This window comes from Equus caballus, chromosome 5, assembly GCF_041296265.1.
Source record: "Equus caballus isolate H_3958 breed thoroughbred chromosome 5, TB-T2T, whole genome shotgun sequence".
Classification (NCBI taxonomy): Eukaryota; Metazoa; Chordata; class Mammalia; order Perissodactyla; family Equidae; genus Equus; species Equus caballus.
The window spans coordinates 86,936,030-86,962,559 of NC_091688.1; the positions used below are offsets into that span (position 1 = coordinate 86,936,030).

The 26,530-nt window shown below is 33.7% G+C and overlaps 1 protein-coding gene across 50 annotated transcripts in view; it reads right to left on the reverse strand.

The window, feature by feature from the left end:
* ADGRL2 (adhesion G protein-coupled receptor L2) overlaps positions 1 to 26,530 on the reverse strand; it is a 595,411-nt gene that overhangs the window by 11,622 nt on the left and 557,259 nt on the right. For 49 of the 50 annotated variants that reach the window (XM_070267443.1, XM_070267427.1, XM_070267430.1 and 46 more), the window contains 8 exons: positions 24,558 to 24,741; positions 15,867 to 15,992; positions 15,398 to 15,603; positions 14,134 to 14,307; positions 12,175 to 12,384; positions 11,053 to 11,273; positions 9,661 to 9,727; positions 957 to 1,048 (listed from right to left, as the gene is read on the reverse strand). In XM_070267443.1, the coding sequence (XP_070123544.1) occupies positions 957 to 1,048; positions 9,661 to 9,727; positions 11,053 to 11,273; positions 12,175 to 12,384; positions 14,134 to 14,307; positions 15,398 to 15,603; positions 15,867 to 15,992; positions 24,558 to 24,741 (1,280 nt within the window). Of the gene's footprint in view, positions 1 to 96; positions 142 to 956; positions 1,049 to 9,660; positions 9,728 to 11,052; positions 11,274 to 12,174; positions 12,385 to 14,133; positions 14,308 to 15,397; positions 15,604 to 15,866; positions 15,993 to 24,557; positions 24,742 to 26,530 lie in introns of all 50 variants that reach the window. The other variant, XM_070267469.1, reaches the window with a different exon arrangement.

A 26,530-nucleotide genomic window follows, 5' to 3' on the forward strand; every position in this document is an offset into this window, starting at 1 on the left:
AATAATTATAAAAATTAAGGGCAATTCATGATATTGACGGATTTGTAGAAAATATAAATCATGCCATAAATTTGTTAATGTAGGGTTCTACCTTACCCAGGTAAGTCCGTATTATAGTAGCCATCACAAACACGGTAATTACTGGTGTAGATGAGAAGACAGAAAGAGGAAAAGGAAGAAAAGAGAGAGATGCTAAAGATTAGCCCTCTCTCTTACCATGCAACATGCAATGAAGCTGGCACTAACCTATCTAAAACACCTAATTTTTTAAAAAATTACCCTTACTACAGATCTGCCATTTTTTACATTAAAAAAAAAATATTCTTCGCAGTCCCCTTATAACCAACTTGAATAATACCTCCCCAAATTTTAAATTAACTCATATTTAAAAGATAACTGAAAATGCTTCCGTAAGATGACTTAATGAATCCAGAGCTATCAGTTTTTTGTTAATTAGATAGCATTTCTCCGTTGATGAGATAGTGCAGTTTTTATTCAACATTGAAATAAAGTAAACAACTATTTAATTATCATGAAAACAACAGATAATCTCCAAGTTAACCATAATAATAGACTAAATTCTCTGAGGAAAACAGGATTAGAAGTAGAAACTGCTCAGAATCCTTAAATCAAAAAAGTCATTTAACAAAACAAACTTAATATAATCATATCAGCCATGCAAAGAGAAACATCATTTTGCACTGCATTTTAAATTCAAATGAAATTGCTACAGTGATATGGAATTTCCACCAAGCCACGGAAATAATTTCTTGGCTCTAGATCAAGACAGCAATTATCTCATTTTTGACCAATATCTGTGACATGGTAACAGCGAGACTCAACCTGGATCATTCTGAATAATTTCTACAGTTGACAGAAGGTATTCACGTATTCCCTGTGGAGAATATCTTTCACTTAGTTTGTCAAGCACTAAAATTAAAATTCAAAATACTCACTTAATGTTTTCCAACCTGCTAGAATCTGGTTTCAAAGTGTTTGAGTGCTTCACCATTTTGCACAATGTGATCACCAGGAAGATAACATTTAGCTGTTATAACAAATAAAGAAACAATTAGACCATTATGACCAAAGAGTGAACAATTAGTCAGTTTTTTCAAATATATTTAATGAGTGAATGCAGTTAACTATCCATGAGATGAGTATGTGGTAGCCACTGATTCGATTTTAGTTCCCACACACAATGATCAAGTTGAGTTTAAACAAAAAATACTCGGGCTATGTATGATCGATATTTTAATAGATCATTTGACATGAAATTGCAACCTCATTAAATCAGTACCATGTGGTGATGATTAAATAAATTAGAAAACCTAAATCAGTTTCTTTAGCTAGAGGTACTCCAGGGCCTAAAAGCCATCTATTGGAAACACGGAAGTGAACTGCTTAGATGGGGCATTTACATTACGTAGCTTATAACAGAAGGGTTCCTGGATTTGGGACCCTAAGACTTGGCTCAGACTCCAGCTCTTGATTTTGATTGATTAAATGAGGATAATAACATTTGCACAATCTATGTGCAAGGTAATTGTGAGAATCAAATGAAATCAAACAAAAAATGTTCGTTAGTTATATGAAGTAAGATAAACTCTAAAAATATATATATATATATTTGCTATTTTACTGTTAAAAGCCATCAGCTCTTTTCCCCTTATGTCTCCATATTGTATGGAAGTAGGTATATTCTGAAGAAAGGCTGTTTTGAGTCCCTCCAAACATTCAGTGGTGCAAAGAATCTAGGTGCAAACAAAAGTAAACTGGGAAAAAGATGGAGCCCGATGCAGAGGGAAGCTTTGGGAGGTGGACATGAGTGAACTTAGAAGGAAAGAGCTGTTTTGACTCAGGAGAGAGAAGGGCTTGTAATTTGCATTTGCTTCTACAGAAACCTGCAGAATGCTGGATGGAGGGAAGGCAGTTCCATTTTTATGTTCTAAAAACAGAACTAACCTAGACGGCTCTTGGATGTTTTTGACATTTTATTTAGTTCGGATTATTACTTTGAAAAAGACAAAACAAAGTTCTTTTGTGAGCTTTATGTGATTCAGAAAGTGCAAGCCCAAATAGTATATTCAGAAAAGGACCCACTATAAGTGGGGACAAAAGCAATTCCTTGGTGGTAAGTAATCAGCAAAGCTTTGTTACGGGAATATGATCATTTTTATTGAGTCACAATACCATCTGATAAAATGATAACATTATTTTACTCATTCATCACTACTTCTGATTTTATAATTAGGAAAAAGGATATAGGACAATAAATAAAATTTCCAGGTCCTTCCTAACGATGAGTTTAGGAAGAGAGTCAAGGCTTTACTTTAAGCTGTGTATCACTCATTTTGTCTACTGTGCCTTACTATTGCTCTTAGATGTAAAATTTTCTCTTAAGAGGTTAATGGGCATAATTTGCAAGTGTTGGCAGACAGCATTCTATTGTTTGATGTTAATTACTTGAGGACAAAAGAAGTTCTTTGTTTAAAAAAGTACTTAAAATTAATTTCTTAAAATACATGTCTAGAGAAAAAGTAAATAAATTTGTAGAAACATTTTCTAGCTTTATATCCTGAAGATTATCCCAACTTTTCACAATATAAACAAATAATTACATTCGCAAGGATATTACAATATTATGCATTTCATTCAACAAATATTTATTGATCTTATTGCTCCAGACAAGAATGTGCTTATTGTGTTGTGGGTAAGACACAATTTCTGCGTTTGAGAAATTAGGGAGATCCTTCTGGTGGTATGGTAAATATTTGACCTGGTTTTTAAACAATCATCTCTAATTTTCTTTAAAAGGCAAAATCAATAGCGTTCTTATTTTTATTTTATGCTCCAGAAAGCCTTAACTTGTAAAATTAAGGAATGGTTAAAACAAGAACTCTAAATATCCTAAGAACAAACAAACAAAGCAAAACCCATGTAAACAGACCAACTGACTACAACCCTTAGGAAAGAAAAGCAGCTTTACAGATTCAGAGTTAAAAATCCTTTAAACCTCTCAACTCCTCTTTTTGAACATACCTAATAAACCACTAATTTCCTTTATTCCAAACTTTAGACCCAGAGTTGTTTCCTGTCCCACTACCCCCACCCACTGCTCCTTTTTTAAAAAAGATTTCCTGAAGCATACAGGGCCACAATTTGGTGTTCATTATTTTCTAAGCATATTAGTTATCCCCTCAGGAATAAAATAACAGTAGTAGTAGTAAATTCCAGAAAGGAGAAAAGTTATTATACATGAATGTACAAGTTACAAGAAAATAAGGAATGTGAAAAAATGTTGGATGTATTAAGTATTATGCTATGAAAAGAAAACGAGTAGAAAATGTGACATCTTAGAGGTGAACTCATCCCAAAGTATTTTTCAATGAAGAAAATTAGATAAAAAAACATTATTTAAGAACTAACAAGAATTAGTTTTCCAATAAAACTGAAATGAAAATAAAATCTACCTATATAAAAATAGAATTAAAGCTTAAATATGACACAAAGACATTTCTTTCTTGCTAAGACAGAGGACTAACCAAGATGAATGTGCTACAGAAAACTTATCTCATTTAATTCTGAAAACACAGACTGTTAGATGCATCTCCTCTTCTTTTCCCCTCACCCTACTGAGGTTTTTAACGTTATGTATGTGTTTAGTGTTTCTTTCTAGTTACAAATATAATAGATTGACAAGCCGTACAAGTTCAGAAAAATACAGGAAAAAAAATCCAACAACCTATAATCTCATCTCCAGAGGTAGCAGGAAGCACTTGGATAACGATATTACAAATCTGAGATGCTGAGTATCTTGCCAAAGATTACACAGCTATATAATGTCAGTCCTGAGATTCACTAAACTGTGGTCTGGCTCCATAGCTCAGTCTTTCCAAATAAAATTAATCAATTTATTCTCATTTCAGTGAGAAAATTAGGAGTCTTCTAACAAAGCAAAGATATACTAGTATTATTTTTTTAAAAAAGGTTCCACATCTATAAAAAGTAATTCAATTTAGAAATCACTCAGAGATGACAAATGAAGTTAAAGATAAATAATAAATTAATAGGGGGCTGGCCCCGTGGCTGAGTGGTTAAGTTCGCGCGCTCCCCTGCAGGCGGCCCAGTGTTTCGTTGGTTCGAATCCTGGGCGCGGACATGGCACTGCTCATCAAACCATGCTGAGGCAGCGTCCCACATGCCACAACTAGAAGAACCCACAATGAAGATTACACAACTATGTACCGGGGGGCTTTGGGGAGAAAAAGGAAAAAAATAAAATCTTTAAAAAACATAATAATAATAAATTAATAGATAAACTACAGCCTCAAGAAATTCTGGACAACTTAAGAGATGTGCTCTTCAGGCGGCTTCCCCCTGATGGACTTGCCAGAATAGCTGATTCTCCATTTTCTTTGTAAAACACTACCATCCCATAATCAGCAAATGGTTAAAATAACCACACACTTCTACTCCCGCTAGCCAAATGGTATGTTTAACAACAGTTGGTTGCGTTTTCTCAAACCTGTTTGTGTTAATTATACTCACATGGCTAAATACCACACAAACCTATAAAACCTGAGAGCAAAAAAAAAAAAAAGCTGTTGTTTCCAACATACTTAGATTAAATTCTTCAAAAAGACCTTTAAAAGCAACTAAAAATACTAGAAAAATAATCGCAAAACCACTGGATTTTTGCATTTGGATTGTTTCACAAGTATCTGTGAATTTTCCAATTTAAAGAAACTGAAAATAAAACTCATAGCCAATGCACTAATATTTAGGTTGCCAACAAATTTATAGCGAAATCCAACACTAATTTAGCCTTTGAAATATGACTTGAAGATATACAAATAATGAGGCAATGGTATCTTAAATAAGACAAAATACCATCATTTTAAGACAAAGCAATTATGAAAAAAGGCATGAAAGACATACTGTGAATCATAATATAAAGGGGCAAAAAATGCTAAACATAAGATATTTTTCTTTTCCTCAATTCCACATTAAAAAAAATAAAAATTTCACTAATGCATATTATTTACTAGTCTTATTAGAGAAATGAAAAAAATACATCATTTAGACATTGAATATTTTAATATGTTATCATTAACATGGATAACAGTGAAACATTTTTGGAATTAAATAGAACATATACTGAACTATAACAAGGTTTTTTTTTTGGTGAGGAAGATTGTTCCTGAGCTAACATCTGTGCCAACCTTCCTCTATATTTTGTATGTGGGAGGCTGCCTCAGCATGGCTTGATGAGCGGTGTGTAGGTCTGCTCCTGGGATCTGACCCCACAAACCCCAGGCCGCTGAAGCAGAGTGCACAAACCTAACCAAGACGCCAACAGGCCAGCCCTATAAACAAATTGTTCTAAATGTGGTTTTAGAGCTTATTTTCTCCAATGCTTAAAAAATGTAAATGCTAATTTTTAGTTTCATAGAATAAATATTGCTGCTATGCTCTTTTTGAGAGGTAATACACTATAAGAGTCATGATTTTGTAGAGTAATATATTTCAATAGATTTCTTTCCCTCTCTTCTACTCCTTTCTTGTTCTTTTAAAATATAACTACAGGAATCAGAACAAGAAAGAGGTGGGCAAATGGAAACATCTTTGATTAAATCTATCATCCAAAATAGTTCCTTGAAGATGGAGTAGTACTGGTTGCAAATCTGAGTTCTTTGTTCTTTGCATTTTCCCCATGACATAAATGGTTCCTTCCAGCCATACATTTCTGTGCTTCTTTTTTCATCTGGTTAGAGTAAGTGATTTCTTTCTCCTCACTTTTATTTCTACCCAATTTATTTTCCTGCCTTTGATATGCATTTTAAAAATAAAAGAAATTATAACCATCGAACACGGAATTTTCCCTATTTCTCACCAGAAGGCAGGCAAAAAGACAAGGAGAGAAGAATCTCTCCACCATCCTTCTCCCTTCAATTCCAGTGCAGCCACTTTTTGTCAATTTGTTCTTTATTTTTTCTTTCGAACATCAACACTACTAAGTTTAAACACAGTATTTTAGGATAGTTTGAAAGGTGCTATGCATCAGCAGAAAAGAAAAAAGACAGAGTTACAGACACAAAGATTTGTCTAAACCTGGTTAAGTACATGTCCTTACTCAATCATTCGCATAGAAGCCCCTAGTAAGGACAAGTTAACAGGACCGTCTTACATATCGTATGTCAACTCAGCAGGCTAAATGCCCATACTGATGATTAATATTGGAGATAAGGCAACTTATCCAGAAATTAATCAGAGTTTACCTCTGCTCTGTGTGTGTACACATAGGTAAATAGGTAGATGGATATCTATGTGAAAGCGTGAGAGCAAATTCAGAAGAAAAAAATTTTCTTACTCAGTTAAAAAGAGTAAATCGCCAAACGGGGCATTTTTTCTCTTCCAATGACAAATAATACTCTTTCACCTATCCCAAAATAATAATTTCTTAAATTATTGTTTAAATAATCTGCCAATATAATTTGCTGATAAAATTCGCTACTTAATGATACAGGGTAACTCATTACCACCCATAATGACGATGCGAAAATACAAAGTTTAAAAAAAGGAAGAAATACCACAGATTATGAAAGTGCCCAGTTTGTTTCACAGTCATCAACCTGCTCAATTGAATCACATCCGTCTGAGTTTAGCAGCTTAAAATTCATTCCACAGCTTGCAGTGCTGACATGGATATGATAAGACAGACGAACAGAAACACCACTCTGAAGTAACCTAACTGAACTGCACATGTTCTGACCCTTTTTGTCCTCCCTGGAGCTTTTGCTACCTGGCAAAAGCAACTCTAAAACTGCGCTTGTATCTCCCGATCTTTGCTGTTAGCCAAGCAGAAACCTATTTCTCCCTGGGACTCGCAGCCAGAGAGGTGTTCTCTGAAGAAGACTTCTAAATGAGTGTGTGAGCTGAACTCTTACTGAACTGAATTAATTATTAACGATGCAGATGGAGCTGTCCAAATGATAAGAACAGCTCCTGACGTGTCATGATCCAAGCTTTCATTAAACCATTTCAAGCATACTAATGGTTTCCCACTGCTCATTACTTACAAGCACTTTTCTCATAGATATAATAACTCCAGTGCCTGTAGGCAAGACATTCTATAGAAAGACACAAGTAGGAAGTTTTATTTTTCATAGCATGTTATTTTTCTTCATAGGATATTAAAAATGTACACATTTAATACTACTAAGTTAAATGATTTCAATTCAGGAAAGTTGGAAATGCAAAACTACACTTTCTAGAAATATCAATAGGTAATTTTTGTTATGAGAGTACTTCTTCAAAGGGTAGTATACAATATGATTTATATTAAGATTTGTGTTTGAATTGACTTTTAAACATTCTCTATCACCAGAAGAATCTATGTAGGTAAATGAATTAATATTCAAGAAACACGTGCTGCACAATCAGATCACATCTCAATTGAGGTTACAGGCGAGATAACGTTTTACACTCCTATATCACTCTTTGTCTCAGTGTTGGGATGATTAGAGGGCAAAGTAATTGCAGGAGAAGAATTACTCCCAGGATCTGCACTGTGATTGCTACCTGCTGTTTTGTTTTGTTTTGTTTTAAGCTGGGAACACTGTTTCCAAAAGTCCTTCACATCTCAGCCTAGATGATTTGGTAGAGGGTAATGATGACAAGACTAATGTCTAACAGTAGGCTCTCACTGTAAGTAGGCAATATAAGAAAACGTCCTTTACCTCTTGTCTTAGAGGAAGCTGAGTAACTGTGAACACTATCTCCTTTTGCCAAGTGAAACGTTTTTTTAATACTCTAAAGTTAGTATTTATCTTCAGAGAATATAAATAGAAAATAAAACTCCAGTACAGCAGAAGTAAACACATCACACTTTTATAGACCAAATATCCCTAAAATAGCCTTTGCAATTTTCAAAGTATCAATATGTTTGGCCAAGGGCTCAGGAGAAAATCAAGGAGCCTGTGTCTCTAAGGATCCCACCTCTTCAGGTTAGCTGGTTGCCATTTTAACTCAGATAGGCTCGGGCTGTGTTAACACAAGGAAACCAAGAACAAAAACTAGGGCAACCATCTGGATTGAATAATTCTGATGAGAAATCAGCTTTCCTAGGAACACTTGAGAATGCTTTACTGGTTTGATTCATATAGGCATTCATCTCAAATTTTCATTTTGCTTTGTATAAACAGGTGGATAAAATAATTCATTTTAATAACAAGTACATAGACTTGAAGTAGCTTTGTTTCCTTAAACTACTAAATTTTTTTCTCAATTTTATGAAACACTAGTTAACTACAGAAATATCTTAGTATGCTCATTTGTGTCACTTTTCTAAAGAAAAAAAATCCTTAATAGAAATAGAAAGATATAGGCAATGTTTAAATTTATGTTTCCTTTCAATCTTACAATGGTCAATAACACCTATCTGTAACAACACAATGCTGAAACTGAGTGAAAAGTTTTAAACAAAATACTGAAATTCAAATATTTTAGCTATATTCTTTTATTTCAACCATATTTCAAATATTTGACTAATGGTAATGTAAGAAGCTAAAAAATACCTTAATGTCACTATACTTAACTTGTATCAAATTTATTTTAAGCTAAAGTTTCTTTTTTATTAAAGATTGGCACCTGAGCTAACAACTGTTGCCAATCTTCTTTTTTCTTGTTTTTTTTTCTTTCTTTCTGCTTTTTCTCCCCATAATCCCACCAGTACATAGTTGTATATTTTAGTTGTGGGTCCTTCTAGTTGTGGCACGTGGGACACCGCCTCAACATGGCCTGATGTGTGGTGCCATGTCCGCGCCCAGGATCGGAACCAGCAAAACCCTGGACTGCCGTAGCGGAGCATGCAAACTTAACCACTTGGCCATGGGGCCAGCCCCTAAGCTAAAATTTCTTAAAAACTAGTATTTTTATTTGGTATTTTGTCTTAAAGCAATTTTATTACTAATGAGTTTAAAATTGATTTAATATTCATTTTTAATCTAAGCTTAAAAAAATCTTTTTGAGCCCGAAAGAGAATTTAGGGTGTGGACATTTATTTTAAAGTACTAAACTACTATGTGGAAATTAAGATGATAAATATTCAGCTAATCTTTTTTCACTTCTGTAAAACATTCATTTAATTCATGAATGCTATACGGGCTTGGCGCAGGGCTAACATTATAGATTTTGGAGACACAACTTCCTGAACTAAAACTGTTAGCAAAAAACTCCCACCACTCAAAAACAAAAGATGCTATACATACCAGTTATTCCTTTCGAGTTATCAAAATAGTTTCAAATCATGCAATCTTAACATGGCTTTTATATAAGTATATTTTTTTTGATTATGCCATGATATTTTAGCAAACTAAATTAGAAATGAGAAAAAGTATCTTTTACAGGAAAAAAGATTTTCGGAAATAGTACTAATTAGCAAGTATATAAACTCTCAATAATGGTATAATATTTCAAATGTACTATATAATTTTATCCTGTAAGCCAGACACGTTTAAAAATCTTTGAAGGCATGGATAAATTAACAATAAAGCAAACTATCCTTGTTTCAATGTATTAAATTATCCGTGTTTCATTTTAGCTGGCTAGCTAAAAATGAAGCAAGCTAAAACTGAAGCAAAAATAGAGTCAGCTTACCAGAATAATGAAGGTAACAGGTCCAATGAAACTCCATATAAAATAGTTATCAACATGAAGCCAGCAACTATTACGAAAAGAAAAGAATACATATTAAGTAGCTTCAATGGATCTTCAACATCACAAAGAAAACAGAATTCTAAGAGTCTAACCAACAAAATTATCTTTACATTTGCCTTTTAAAACTCATTTCTTAGGAGCAGGAACAATTTTAAGAATTCTGAGTTGGCTTTGATTTAAAGAGTAGTAATTTATTTACTTCAACCTACTATTTTTCATTTCAGGTTTTAAATTTGATAAAGGCATATATAATTACGCTTGTATGGGGAAAACAACAAACCCACCACACTGCGATCTCTAACTTTTAAGACCTCTGACTTTACTAAAATCTTGAAACTCACTATTCCAAATTGTCTCACCATTACAAAGTTCTTATCTCAAAAGTTGCCTTTCAGATCCATAACTGAGCTAAAGTGTTTAACCCTATGGAACACAACAGACAACAAAAATGTTCAGATGTTATGTTCGCTGCAAAACAGGATAGCATAAATATACTATCTCAAGGGAATGGATGAATACTAGAAAAAAAAAAATCAAACCACAGAACTCATACAGCATTAGAGTAAATGATGCATAAACTTATTAAGACAGATTTTACTTAGTGGTTCATTTTTCATATAACACTGAATCCCCACTGAATTTCTTTTATTTGTCTTTCATCATCTGTATAGTCAAAAAGCTTTCTTTAGTCCAAAGAATCTTTATATAACTAATTTTATCAAAGGAAAAAATAAACAGAATTGGAAAGCAAATTCATGCCTCTAGCAAATAAAATCCTTAGAAACATGGCTATGTCTACCTTCTGTCACTTTCCATAAACATCTATATTTTTATAAATGAAAGACAGTGACTTATTTTAATCCTTTCAAACTGCCTGATAAAATATTATCAAAGTAAAACATATGGGATGGAATGTGCTACTGTCACAATTCAGAATGAGAGTCAGCTAGAGGGTCGGCTGCACAAAGAAAGCTAATGAAGCATTAGCTTAAAACTGAGTAGTTAAGGCTGTCAGATGCTTTAAGTTCAGAAGAATTTTTACTTAATATCTTTTTAAGGCCAGAAAGTTATTTACTTTTTCAAATTGTTTCAGGTCAATCTTTTGTGTTAAAAAGAAAGTCCATAATTTAGAATCTGCCTCGCCGGAGTACAAATCCTCTGAACCTAGAAAATTACAAAAGACTTGATTGTAATTTGTGCACGGCATGCCCATTCTCTTACCAATAAAGCTTTCAGATGCTATTTTAGTCTGTCAGGGACCCTCACTGACAGCTAACAGGCTTTAAAAAATTATTCACTTGAAAAACACTCAGGTCGCGTGCAATTACTTACGCTTTTTCTGTTCCATAGCTCTTATAGTCAATAGCAGCTGAAACTCCAACCACTGTGGCAGGAAACAAGTAACCAGCAACATAGTAATATTTCTTCCTGGAATATTCACTTTCAAAAACTTCAACTAACATTAGATAGAGCTGCACACCTTCTAGGCACATCCAAGCAAAAGCAGCCAAAAAGAAAAAGTGGAGAAGTCCTGCAAATATTGGGCATGCAATCTACAAAGGAAAAGAACAAAAAGACAAAAGAGAACACATGAAAAAAACAGCTCACTCCAAAATTGTAAAATATTGCTCACTATTGTCTTTAAAGTCCATCATTAGAGTAAACAACTGCTTCTTTAAACAACTTTTTTTTCATAAACGGACACCCAAATTTGAAGAGGTTAATGCTTACAGAGTATGATGCTAGGTGTGCTAGAAATTTCACTGCTAAAATACATTACTATTTTTAGTGAAATTAAGCGCAAATAAGAAAACATAATTTCTTTTCTAGAATTCTCCATTATTAAATCTTAGTTTCCATTTGTAGATGATTTCTTCATAAGTCTTTTAGAACAGTTGTTTCCAAATATATTATTTCTGGTTTTTCTATAACCGAATTTTAAAAATTGTCTTTAATGACAAATACCCTGGCTCTAATTATCTAACATTATTTTCTTGACATATGTGGAAAATACTAAATTCATCATCCATAGTGCAGAAATTCTTAAATTCATCCCAGTGCAGATGAATATAGGGTGAAGCATTAACTAATTGTTAAGCTCTGTTTCTGACACCGAGACCTCACGATGATGAATAAATTGCTTGGAATATGAAGAAATGATCAGTGGGCAGAATGACTACGTAAGCAAAATGAAAATTATAAAAATAGAATCTTTTCACTTCAGTATCCCCAGCATCCTTCTATTCAAATTACATCTTAATAACAACCCCCAAAAATGCAACTGCACTTTAATACAAGAAATGACTGGGCTTTTAATTCATTACTGATTATCCTTTAATATTGCCATGTCCTATTGCCACATGGTCAAATATCAGTATCATCATCCTGTGCACATTCACACCTGTTATAATAATGTTCAGAGATCCAAGGTCAATACCCTGGAGGAGTGCTTACCATGTATTTTGTCTTATCAATGCCTATTAGGAAAATAAATTCAGCAATGAAAAGGTTGATACAAAGGTTCTTGTGGATAGTATTACGGTCACTCTGTAGACCACGGAAAAAGCAGAAGGTGAAGATGCAAATAGCCAGGCAAACAAGGGAAATGACAATTCCCACCCAGGTGATGACCGTAAGCAGTAATTCATGAACTCCGTCTTTGTACTGAAAATAAAAAAAATGAGGATCATTAATATTCCTGCATTCCATCACCTAAAGTAAGACAGCTTTCACATATGATAGCTCATCTTTTAATACTAAGCTCCCTGAATATTATTAACGTGTGTTCAAACAGGGCTCAGTACTAAAAAGAAATTTTGATCATATAACACAGGTCAGTACTATCTTGTTAACTTTTTTATATTCAAACAGTGACCTAAGAAAGTGGAAGTCTACCTAGAAAGTGATGCAAGAGCCCAATCATTTCAAAAGGACGGAAATAACTACCCATAGAAACATACAGAAAATATTTATATAATAGAATAAAAGACACTTAGTTATGATTTAAAGAAATTACATTTTAATGACTTTCCAGGCTAACCCATAAGTGAAGTTTTAATTTTCTCCTTGGGTTTTTTATATTATATAGCTATGCATTGCTTAATGGCAGGGATTCGTTCTGAGAAATAAGTCGTTAAGCGATTTCGTCATTGTGTGAACATCAAGGAGTGTACTGAAGGGGAACAGAATCTGCCACTCCCAAATGTGTCTCTCTAACAGGCAGATTATTTAAGGCTGAATAATTTTAAGAAACAAAAGACTCCGAAAGTTTTCCTTGTCACCTCCCCCTTATCTGCCTAAAAGAATTCAGATAAAAAAACCTGTCTCAGGAAGCTAGCTATCACCTTAGCGTAACATGAACTAGGTGCTGGACAGGGAGGAACCTAGAAAAGCCTGTTTGTTGGGCTGCCCTCTGTGTTCTTCTGTTTCTCTGTGGCCAAACACTTGTTTTCCAAACCTTTGCTCCTTTTCACCTACTTGCGAATAGCCTTCCCTCCCTTTGAACTCCCTGACTCTCCCCACCCCCAACATTTTCTTTTGTCTTTAGCTGAGGATAACATTTAAGGTGAGGGCTTTGGCCATTTTGGCAAGTTATTCAGTTTCCCTGGGTTTCTCCCATGCATACATGCTTTTAAACTTTTGTTTTTCTCCTATTAACCCATCTTATGTCAATTTAATTCTTAGACTAGAAGAACCTAGAAGGGTAGAGGAAAATTTCTTCCTCCCCTACAGTACTTATACAGACGTAGACGGTATATAACCTATTACACACCTAGGCTATACGGTACTAATCTTAAGGGTCTATTGTCATCTATGCGGTCCATCACGGACTGAATGTCATTATATGGAACAAGACTGTATTTATATACTGAGAATCCAGTACACAATAGATCTGTGAGTTTTCATGTTTTATTTCTTAAAATATTTTTATCTTCTGGCTATCATTCTCTTAATCACAAGAAGGAATACTAAGAAATATTCCAGAAGCCATTCTGACCTTTTGAAATTTGCAGTTTTGCATAGTATGCAAAGTGGTCAGAAAACTTAAAGTGCAAGTTGTAAAATCAGAGCCAAACATGCAAGATAGGGAGGGCCTGCTGAATTTCACGGCCCTCTGTCTCTTTTCTACGACCTACTGTTGTTCATTTTTAAAATCCAAAGCGCCTCTGCCCAACACCTGTCCAAAGGAGAAAAACTTAGCACAAGCCTGTAAAGCACATGATTTTGAGAAGTGACAATAAGTACAGTGCCAAGACTTCCTAAGATACATGGACAGTGTAGAAACAATTAGAAATCCACATTAGTTTGTTTGCTTTTTAGTTATGATAAGCACCCAAAGAAGGGACTATTATACAAGCTGTTTTGAATCTCCAAGGCTTCTCTCTGCTACTAATTAGAAGTGCAAATACTTACTGCAATTTCCCTGTGGGCCATGAGGATTGCAAAATTGGTTAGGTGGCTGCATGCACACGTTGTACGCGTTTTATTAGTGTCAACCAGCTTGCAGCCCTGGGTAGACCAATATCCCATCATAGTTCTCTCTGAGTAGTTCCAGAAGGAGCAGTTTGCATTGAAATAATTGTCAGGCTGGGAAATAAAATGACAAGATAAAATTAGGATTTTACAGTCTAAGATGGCAATAGCAATTGTTTAATATGTGTAAAAGGTAATTTAGATTAAACTTTGCATGTTTCGGACTATAAAGTTTTTCATCAGCAAAATTGTGGACTATGTTATCCAAGGCAGATATCTAACTTAAAAGGGGCTTTATAGTCCGAAACACTCTAAAGTGTACTCTAAATTACCAAAGACTCATTTTACACAATTACAATTTCCATCTTATGATTTTACATACTGATGGCACATTAGAATCTTTTTTTTTTTCCTTTCTGACAAAATTAGAGCCATGAATTTGTTCTGAGAAAATGCTATAGAGACCAAATGTTTTAAAATCCATTTTTCCATTCTGGACCCATTTTTGTTCTAAGCGACACATTAGTGACGTCAAAGTTCAGAAAAGAGCGAATGAACTGCAGCAGACTCAAGAAGAGAATAGCTGCACAAATTTATCTTCCTTTGCCAATTCTGGAGATCCACTTGGCTATCTGTGGGCACTTATTCACTCTACTTATAACAACAGCCAAAATTCTGCAGACAATCTTCCAACACTGTCATTATTTAAATACCAACTTGCATTCCAAGACACAGCAGAGGACTCACATCTCTTCAATCCCAGATTTTTAAAAACCCAATGCTTGATAACAATTGTGTCAAATGTCATCAGTAAAATGAAACAAGACAAAAAATTGCCCACCCTAAAAAGGCAGAGTCCTAACAGTTAAAACTAGGCTATCCTGCTGCTAAGGTAAGAGTTAATCTTCATTCTAAAACAAATTACTGTCATTTACATTTTCCTGTTGATTACTGAATTAGCTTTCATTAAGAATACAGTTAAGTTCTAATAATCACTGAACCAGGCTCATTTAATTTTATGTTCACAGACTTAAATAAACTTGTGTCTCTGACCTAGTCCAACATTTGAAATTCAAATGGAAAGGTCTTTTCTTTCCTCTCTGCCATCTCCCCATTCCCCTTCTCCCATCCCCAGCTCATCAGTTTTGCTTTCCTTTCTTCCTGGTTTTATAACCTTCTACTTTCATTAGCATACGTAACTTACATCAATGTGCGGTAGGGTAAAAAGCACAGGATCTGTCAAGTATACTCGGCTGGATTCCTTATTGATTGAAACTGAAATGACGTGGGAATTCACTGCGATGGTGCTATTACGACCAATAAAGTCAGCACCCAGCTTGATGGTTGCATTTTCTGTACTAAGGAACTGTCCCAGACTCCGGTAAATGATGAACACCAACTTTGCAAGCCCTGGCAAGGTAAAAGTAATATGACTTTACAGGAAATGAGCTTATGAATAAAATAGGATACATTCAGATAAGAATAAAATGAAAAACATCCTTAAAGAATTTTAATTTAGATTAAGTTTACCGGGAAAGAGTAAAGCAATATTTTAAGTCTGCTTTTAAATGTTAAGCTGTGTTTGTTATATTAGGAGTCAAAGAAACAGCATTTTAGAATAGGGTTAACTGAACAAAAAACCCAGCAACTTTTAAGACTCTGTTCCCTCTTACCGTTCCTGCTGTTCTGTTTGACGGTATTTGCCGAGAGCTGGATTGAGCTGCCTGCTCCTTTGATGCCCAGAGGAAACTTAAAGTCTTGGACCTGTCCTTCTGTACTGAGTACAGCAACTTCCAGAACTGGACAAGGCAAAGGATAAGGGAGGAGGCAAAAGAGGACATTCGTTAAACTACAAAGAGGCAAATGATGATTGCTTGGGAACCACTGTTTATTTTTCTCTATTTACAAAACTTACCTGTTAGATTTCAACAAAATCATGAACAAACAACTAAATTACTCCAAGAGGACTTAAACCTTGATTACTCCAAAAATTTCTGTATAATCAGTTTAACATTTTCTTCATAGTTTTATATCTTTTGTCATAAACTAATTCCAGACTTTTGGCCTCTGAATATGAATAGCATATGAACTCACAGGACACAACTTTCAAAGTTTCATTTAAATCGTTAAACACAAATATTTCAAAATGATTTTTTCCTACATTAAATAACTTTTCAATGACCACTACTTGGCAGTGATAAAGCTTAAATACAAAGTGTAAGTTTGAATGCGTTTATTGCACGTATACACCTATTTCTATATATACATTTTAATACACAGGATTACATAGGTCAATTTTGCACTAATAGATTTTCTCTAATTTCTAAAAGTACCGAGATCAGCACAGCATATTTATGAGAAAACGTCTGGCACTACGTTAAAATTTCCCATTAATTCTCACTAGTAACCATCAATCTTTACCTATTTAAGTTGGGCAAAAAAGGCCCCGTGTGCCAAACCTGGCCTGTCACCTGTTTTTGTAAATAATGTTTTATTGGCACACAGCTGTGCTTAGTAATTTCCACACTGTCTAAGGCTGCGTTGGTGCTACAATGCCAGTTAAATATTTGCAACTTAGACTACCTGACCTGCAAAACCTAAAATATATCTGTTTGGGACTTTATAGTCAAAATTTGCCAACCACTGCAGTGTAATTCGACATTCAAACATTCAAATCACGTAGCAAAACTAGAAAATATGTACGAAAAACAAGTCAATACATAACATTGAGACTATCTGCCTGATCAAGAGACCAATGTTGTTTAACTTTGTTTCAAAAACATACTAGTAACACTGTCAACATAAACGTTGTATACTGTAATTCCAATAAAGATTGCAACACTTTATATCAATATTCATTTAATTTTTAAAAAGAATGGAAATTATTGTCTCTACTAAAGTCAACTACTAATATTAGTAATTAGAATATGTCATTTTCTTGAAGAAATGAGAAATTTGTACACCAACACACAAATGTGATGAATTCACCCACTCCCTTTCCTTTTACAAAAATGAACTTATATCATTATAGAATATAACTCTTGGATACTAATTTTTTTTAATCTTTCACAACTTTGTTTTGTAAAAATACGTATACATTTAGCTGTAAATATGAAATAACATTGGGAGATTTTTAAACCCATCAGATGACAAATCAAGCTCCTGAGATAATGTGACTCCTAGAATTCTGTCCGAAGCAGAAGCTGGTTGAGACCCTCAGTTTACTGATCCCTGCTTAGAAAGACAGGTGGGGAAGAGCATGATCTCCTCTCCTCATACCAATTCCATGTGTGCGGGCAGGGGGTGGGGGTGGGGAGAAGAGTGACAAAATCATACATCTAATATATATCTCTCTCTTCCTTACACTGAAAGGGACTCTCAATTATTAATTATTCTTAAAACAAGACAAAGACAGGGTGAGAGAAGGAAACCCTTTGAGTTTTCATGAAATGTTCCAAATATAGATGTACATGCACAGAATTTTAACTTCATTCAACAGATATTTACTTACCAAACTTTAATTTCATTCAACATATATCTACTTATTAGAGTTTAAAAATCATGTCCATAGTAAAAAAATTGATTTGTTTGAATTAAAAAAAAAGAATCATTAATACAGATCTTAGTGGAGAATCAATAATCAACTTTATACCAATAAATAAACAAACAAACATATCAATAAATAAATAAAATTAAAAACAGAAAGAAGGGAAAACTTCCTAGAAACATAAAACTGACTAAAATAAATAAAAAACCACAAGAGTTTATGACCACTAAAGAAAATAAACTTGGGGGGGGAAGGCAAAAGGGGTGATTAGGCTCACATGTGAGGGGATGCACTATAATTAGTTTTTGGGTGGTGAACATGATTTAATCCACACAGAATTCGAAATACATTGCGATGTACATCTGAAAGCTGTATAATGTTATAATCCAGTGTTACTGCAATTAAACAAATAAAAAATTTTTTAAACAAGAAAAGAAACTGATAGTTAAATATACACTGAATCTTAAACTGCTCCAGAAAACAGAAGAATGCTTTCCAACTCCTTTCACAAGACTTGTATAAGCCTGACGCATAATACAGCACAAGGAAAGAAATTACAGGATATTCTCACTTATTAAAAGAATGCAAAAATATTTAATAAATTACCATGCACTTTAAGTACAATATCTTGAACAAATTGAATTTATCTCAAAAAGACATATAGAAATTAATGCATTAGAAAATATATTAATGTAATTCACCAAATTAAGAAATGAAAGAAAAAAATTTACAAAGAATTCAATGAATTTCAATACTCATTCAATATAAAAAATCTTTACAAAATAATAGGCATAAAAGGAAGATTCCTTGCCCAGATAAAAGTTTTGTTATCAATAAGGGTTATCTATCCAAACCTACAGCAAACAATGGCGAAAAACTCCAGATGCAGTCCTTTTAAAGTCAGGATGCTTCCTACGCTCCCTATGACAGGTTTTATCTAGCATTGTACTAAAAGACCCAGCTAATGCAGTAATTCCAGAAAAACAAAAGGTATAAAGACTGAAAGGTAAAAGCAAACTGTTATTATTTACAGAAAATATAATTAACTATACATAGTAATCTTGAAGTAGTCTCTAGATACTATCAGAAGTAAAAGAACGTAGCAAGGCTGCAATCAGCAAAATCAATTGTGTTCCTATACATATCAAGCAACAAATCGTTAGAATATGTAATTTAAAAAGAGAGACTATTTACAACGAAAACAAATAGTGTAAGTTACCTAGGAATAAATCTAATAAAAAAAAGCACAAGCTATTAATGGGAAAAATATGGAACTTTATTAGGAGACCTAATAAATGGAGAATTACATCATGGTTGTGGTATTTGGCAGAACTCAACAGGTAAACCTGTGGCACTTCTTTCAAAATCAATCTACAAACTCAGTCTAATTCTAACAAAAATTCGAACATTTTTTGTGTGTGTGAAACCTGACAAACTGGTTTTAAAATTCACATGGAAGAGACATGCCAAAAGCAGCCAAGGCAATTCCTCAAGGAGCTGGGTTGAAAGAATTCTTCAGATATTAATATTATTGAAACAAAAACAAAAGCAACAACGTATAACAGACATTCCCTACATGTATAGAAACTTGATATATGACAGAGGTATCATTACAAACCACTGGGGAAAAGAATGAATTATGCGCTAAAAGTACTGAAACAACAGATTATCCATATGGAAAAAAAAATCAAATTAGTTCCCTATCTTATATCATAAACAGAAATAAATTCCAGGTGTATTAAAGACATAATTGTAAAAAGGCGAAGATTTATCACTTCTAAAGAAAATGTAAGATCTTTGAAACTGCAAAGTAGAGAAAAAAATTTTCTTGAGTAAGACACCAAAAAGGAAAAAATTTGTTAAACAAGATACCAAAAGCATCAACCCTAAAAGAAAAGACTGATAAATCTGACTTTATTATCCTGTAAAACAAAAGATACCATAAACAAAGTAAAAGAAAGAAGGCACAGACAGAATAAGTATGTGCAAACTATATAATCAGAAAGAATTAGTGTCCGGAATGCATTATCTACAGAAAAAATAAACAGGAAAAAGTTATGGACAACAAATTCACAGGAGAGAAAACTAAGATATCCAATAAATGCATTAAGTAATCAGAGAACTGCAAATTAAAACAATAATGTGATCAGTTCAAATCCATTAGAAAGACGAAATTCACGTTAACAATAATGTGTTAGCCAAGCCGAGAGAGTGATGCTGAACAACAGTATTAGAGGTGAGAATGCAAATTGGTAAAACGACATTAGAAAGCATTCTGGCAATCATTAGTAAAGCTGAAGATGAGCATGCTCTATCACTCAAGAATTCTATTTCTAGGTGTGTGTGTATGTGCACACATTTAAAAGGCGCACACATAGCAAGAAGACATACAAAAACTTTCACTGCAATTTTTCTTACATCAGCAAAAAAGTGTAAGCCACTAAAATACCTATCACTGGCACAGTTCAATAACTGTGGTGTATTCTTAGATCAAAAAAATGAACTCGAGATGCACATATCAACATGCAGAAAGAACAAAAAATATAATGGTAGGAAATAATTATACAATTGTAGTGTGAAATCATTAGAGTAAAAACATGAACAGTAACTGTTAAATGTACCTATCTGTAGACCAAATGGTTACCCCGCTTCTTGATGGGATCAGGAAGGAGGGGACTCAGAGGACTTATACACTATCTCTAACTATTTCTTTCCCCCCAAATCTGAAGTGAATGTGGTAAAATACTAAGATATAGCTCAGCTGGGTGATTGGAAAACAGAAGTTTATAATATTCTCTATATTTTCCATGCGCCTGAAACAATATATGCCTGAAAGTGAATACACTTGACTCACAGGAGAGCCACCCAGAGCCTCACTCATAGCCAGTGCTGGAGATAGGGTTTTATATATTTCTCTGTCCTTGTATTTTTCAAATTTATCACAAAGTAGTGGCTGCAATGAGAAGAAAGGGGAAGAAAAGAAAGGGAAAACTATGACCTCTGCCAGGAGACCTGTGACACTATAGGCTCCATCAGCCTGCGTCCTGGGGTAAAAACAACAGGGAGCAGCCTTAAGACATAGAGAGCAGAGCCAAGGCCAAGCCTTGATGGTGAAGAGCACAAGCCTTTGCTGTTGTGATGTTTTTGTGATCTCAACGTAATTAAGTCTAAATTGATGGATACAATCATGTTGGCTGCTAAGTCCACTGCGAAAATAAATGATAGGAAATTTTATAATGAATGGATAGATCAGGCTGATAATACCTAAACCAGTTAATCAATCATAAAATCAAAATGAACAGACAATCAAACATCATGGGCCTCTGTCATATGATGTGATAGAAAGTTCTTGGGGGTTGTGGGGGGGGGGGCGACTTAAACCTGACCTGATGAAGCCTTTAGATCTAATTATCAGTATTTATCAGTTAGGGTAAAATGATATAGTGGGAATGAAATGAGCCAAATCCAGAATGTGGGAAATTCTACAGCACAAATTAGCCACCCAAGTTCTCTAACAAAAATGAAAAAAGCTTAAAAAAAACCAAGATGTACAGAGAAATGACTTTTAATTGAAAGATTCTCCAGTGATATCTCAATCAAATGTATACCATAGACTTGTTTGATTCCTGGTTAAAACAAATTAAGTATTAACGAATTCACAAAAATCAAGTAAATTTAAACACATTTTTGTTATATTTTGAACCTACTTTTGTTAATTTTTTAAAATGTGACAATGGCATTGTGTTTTCTTTTAAAAAATATGGGATACATATTATTTATAGTGATAATAATACAATATTAGGATTTGCCTTAAAATAATATGATGGTGAGAGGAATAAGTGAAACAGATTTGCTGAACGGTGTTGAAGCTGGGTAATGAGGATTTATTTTTTACCAAAATTAAAAACTTCTGCTCTTCTCAAGATATCATGAGGAAAATTTTTCTAAAAAGTCACATACTGAGGGAAAACACTCAGAGTCCATACATCCAACAAAAGACTTACATTGGGAATATATAAAGAATCTTTATAACTCATTAATAAAAAGACAACTCAATTAAAAATGGGCAAAATCTATGGACATCCCATGAAAAGAAGTATGAATGGCCAATAAGCACATGAAAAGTGGAACTCTTATCAGCTAAATGTAACTCAGAAATGATACAAATGCAAAATAAAACCGAAATGAGATGACACTGCAAACCACTCAAATGGCTAAAATTAAAGAGACTGACAATCCTAAGTGTTGATGAGGATGTGGAGCAACCAGAACTCTCATTGCCTGTTAGGAGTATAAAATGGTACATGCACTTGGGGAAAAAGTAGCTTTACTAAGAAACTGGAAACAATCGAAAAGTGGAAACAACTTAAATGTCTAGTAAGTGAGTAAATAGACAAATGTGGTGTGTCCTTATAATGGAATGCTTCTTAGCAAGAAAAAGGACTGAACTACTGATGCTTGCACAAACACAGCTGAATTTCAGAAACATTATTCTGTGTAAGAAGATCAAAGAGTACATATTGTATGATTCCATTCAACTGAAGGTCTAGAAAAAGCAAAACTATAGTGACAGAAAACAGATCATTGATTGCCTGGGGCTAGTGGTATGAGGAGACTGACTGCAAAGGACCTTTTTGAGGTGACAGCAGTGTTGACTGTGCTCTTGGTCATATGGGTGTATATTTGCCAAAAAGTATCAAACTGCACACTTGACACAGCTGCTCTTACCATATACAAATTATACCTCAAAGTTGATTTTAAAAAGCTATAATCAGATATAGTTATAACATATAATTATACCATTTTTATGAGGTCATGTATTATAAGGATAAATCAAACAAAAAAGTAAAACTAAGGATTCAAGGAGAAATCACTAAGGAGGAAAACCAAATTGTCTTAATAACCTAAGATATTATAGCCATGCCCTAAATTTAGATAAGAGCTTCAAGAGTTTGAAGATGTAAAGGGATAATGGGCTACTTTAGTCCTCATGTCTGAAAAGAGAACAAGTCCCAGGAAAAAGGTGAATGTTTTCCTCATACTAAGTTACAGGTGATATTTGTCATAAAATTGTTTATGTCTTAGAAATAAAAAAGACAACTATGTTAGAACATTTAAAGTGATTTTTATATCGGTAATTCTTAGGTAATCAATATAAGCATATATTAAGTTCAGGGTATTATTTTTCAGAAGTCAGTAAAATGTATACTACATTCTACAAGAATTTCTACCCATAATGTTCTTTTTAAAATAAAAAATAAAAAAAAAACATGAAGAATAATCCTTTAGAACTCTGAAAACACTAGTATTAGGAAAAATATATTCCTGGACACTTAAATTTTCAGACTATGTCTCAAACTGGAATAAAATATCTTATGTCTTCTGAATATATGAGGCTGATGGGAGCATAGAATGTCAACCTGGCCCATCAAATTTTCTTGCATAAGAGGGAAATTTTAGGGTTTTTGCTTTTAAAATAGGCTTTAGAAGATTTAGAAAACAAATTGAGGTCACAATACAACACTTCAAATAATACTTTCTATGATTCATCCTCTGAGATAATCAAGTCTACGCTCCTTTACCCTTCCAGGTTCATCGCTGGAAACATTTGAGAATTGTTTAATGTACATCTTAAGAATTTTATTACACTGGTAAATAAATTAACCTTACACTTTAGACAGAAAGGGGATGCTTTCTTCATTTTGTTACAAGTAAGACTATGGTAAAGAATCATTTTCCTTATGACTGTGATCCCAGATCATGGCAAGCCAAAGTATTTTGATTTCATTTAATTTGAAGTTATGGAGTTATCATTCCCAAATCTTACAGTAAATAAAAACATATGATTTTAATAATAATTTCTCTAAAACTTCGGTTATTTAAAATACACTTAAAGTTCTGAATTTAAATTCAGTTACCATAATCTGATTAATGTCTATTTCTTCCATACACCTGTCTTTTCTGTGTTTTTTAATATAAAGTCTCATGATTTAGGCAGGTACAACAAGACTTCAGTAAATATCTGCTGCTCCAGTGCTCTCTTTTGGTGTAAGAGTAGTCTGTGTTCCCTCTTGGGGGTTTTTTCGTTTATGCTTGGGCAACATTTTTACTTTACTAGACACTAGAAATTTCATCCAAGCTCAACAATAACCAACAATTCTAAACCAGTCAGGCCTAAATTAACATAATTTTACTGTACTTAGAGTACTTCTTTCAAATATCATCAAAAGTAAATTCCTATCTCTCATTTCTAGCATTTAAATTCTAAATTATACTTCAAAATTATCCGCAGCTATTTTGCAATCTACGAAGCATGGATATTCTGCACTATGGGAGATGTAGTTCACTGACCACATTTTCACCTGAAGGCAGCTGTTTAATATAAAGATTTGGTTCAAATTCTGTGTGCCTAAAAGATTTGGAGAAAACATTTCAGAAAATGACTTAAATTTATTAGGAACAGAGTATATAAAACGGAAAAGCATTTCCCACAGTTCCATAACGAGCACTTTCATTACTTAAGCAATCCATATTCTGGCATGTAAGTACTCTTAACACTTTTTCCCTTAATGATTTTTCGGTTGGGGAAAAAAAAATCCACATAAAACCAACTTTTAAAAAATATAGAATAGATTTTGGCTTTTGCATTAATTTTATGAGGTGTGCTCAATAATATCTCTTGTTAACAGACAAAAATAATTTGACAAAAGAGAAGTCTGGCACTGGGAAATAACTCAACAGATTCAGAATGGGAACATTATTCCTTTAAACATCTATCTTCTAAATAAAAATGAAAACTGACAATTGATTCACTTACCAATATTTTCTGTGGGCATTGAGACTCTGGTTGGTTCTACCAGATTGTCAGCCAGGACAAAAGCTCCTTCTTCCAAGGTATCAAGTAACATTGTTGCTGTATGTGCTTGTTCAGAAGAATTCATGTGTTTCCATGATTCCAAAGCTTCAGGTCTCAGAAGGTTGTCCACTGTGTCAACAATTGCCTGCATCCATTTGAAAACTATCATCAGTTTTGACTGCTTCTAGTTCCAGGGTGCTTTTCAATCATTGACTAGTGACAATTGTAATATTTATCTGTCCTGATGATTTACTCTTTATTTCAAGACGGAAGAACACCTGGACAACATATATCTGGCCAATTTAAAATATACCTTACAATTTGAAAACAAGACTAACTGAAGATTAGTAGACTGCTACTTGATTATCAAGACTAAGTGTAAAAAGATGGCTTGTTTCTGTTTATCTAATCATATCTCAATTACTGAAGAGAAATACAACCAGCGTCAGCCCTTAATCTGAGCTATTACTCTTACATGCATGGTCACTCCTACTTATAATCTCAAGACTTCAATGTTCTAAATAGAAAACACTGACATCTCTGGAGTAGCCTAATATTATTTATGCTCGAAAATTAAACCATATTCTTTTTTGGAACCTGAACTAAAAAATAACCAAAACTGTGCTCTATAACATTGTCTATTTATTACCACTGGGGGAAAAAACAAGATGATTTCAAAGTTTATAAATTATCTGAGAGTATATTGAGAGTACACTTTAATTCATAAACAGTTTTTAAATCAAGAGAACAATCAAAATATTTAAAGCCTATAACAATAATTTAATGAAAGCAGAAAAGCAGAATGAAGTCTTCATAAACATCCAAATTGTAAATATTATATATGTAGGTTTAGTTTATCATGCAAAATAACATTAAATAAAAATATAACCCAGTCAGTTAAGCAATTGAAGACAGGCTTTTGTACTGATACTTACTGTAGCTGTATACTGACTATGGCTTGGATAGCTGAAATCACTAAGTTTATTTACTCTAGCCCATTTCCCTAGTCATAATGTGTCATTAAGGCCATATATACCTGGTTTTGATCTACTGGTAATCACTGAGGAAAAAAGAACATACACTGTTCAAAGAACAGCAACAAAAATTGCCAGTTTGAGGTCCCATACTGAAATAAGCAGGAGGAAAAGTTGTTTGAGACTACTGTCAGAGTAAGATTAATTAGCTTAATCCATCTTAATATCCTCCTTCTGTCTGCCATGTGAGCCACCACGATCTTCCTGGCAGGTGGAAGATACTTCCAAGTGGTGTTCAAGTCCTTTTTCTCTCTCTAATGGGAGACAGAATAGTCAAAATGCTCACACTGACGCTGCTGCAGCCATTAACTAGAGTGGAACAGAAATTGGTCTGTTGAGGCCAGATTCATTAGTCATCAAGAAATACAGACCAGAGCCTCTAATCTCAGTTACAAATGAATCCTGTCACAAAGCGGGAACGCACTTCATTTGCATAGTGTAAGTCAGCTTCTGATTTGTAATTTAAGGAGTTTTATTAGTCTTATCTGAACAGAGAAGCTCATTTGAGACATACTGAAAATGACACTGGTCAGAAATTAAGGTCATGCTGAAATTTACTATGTATACACATAATTCACTGACGGCATGCTTTTATTAATTTGAAACACTCCTTATTTATTACCATTTGTACTTTTCTAGGAGAATCAAAATGATCATTAGCCTAATCATACTCCTAAAGTAGCCTCTCCCTGCCAAAGAAAAAAAGCTATTTTTTCCCACTGAGATGTATGTCCTGGGCAACATACCAATTATTACATTTCACACATTAACTAATACCTGAAAGGCGAAGTGAAAATTCCAGTATGACAAATTCTGTACACTTCAGCAGTTATTTCTTTGCCCCTATTAAACAGGCTAAAAAGGACTTTCAGAATATTACCACCTAAGAACTCACTTTCT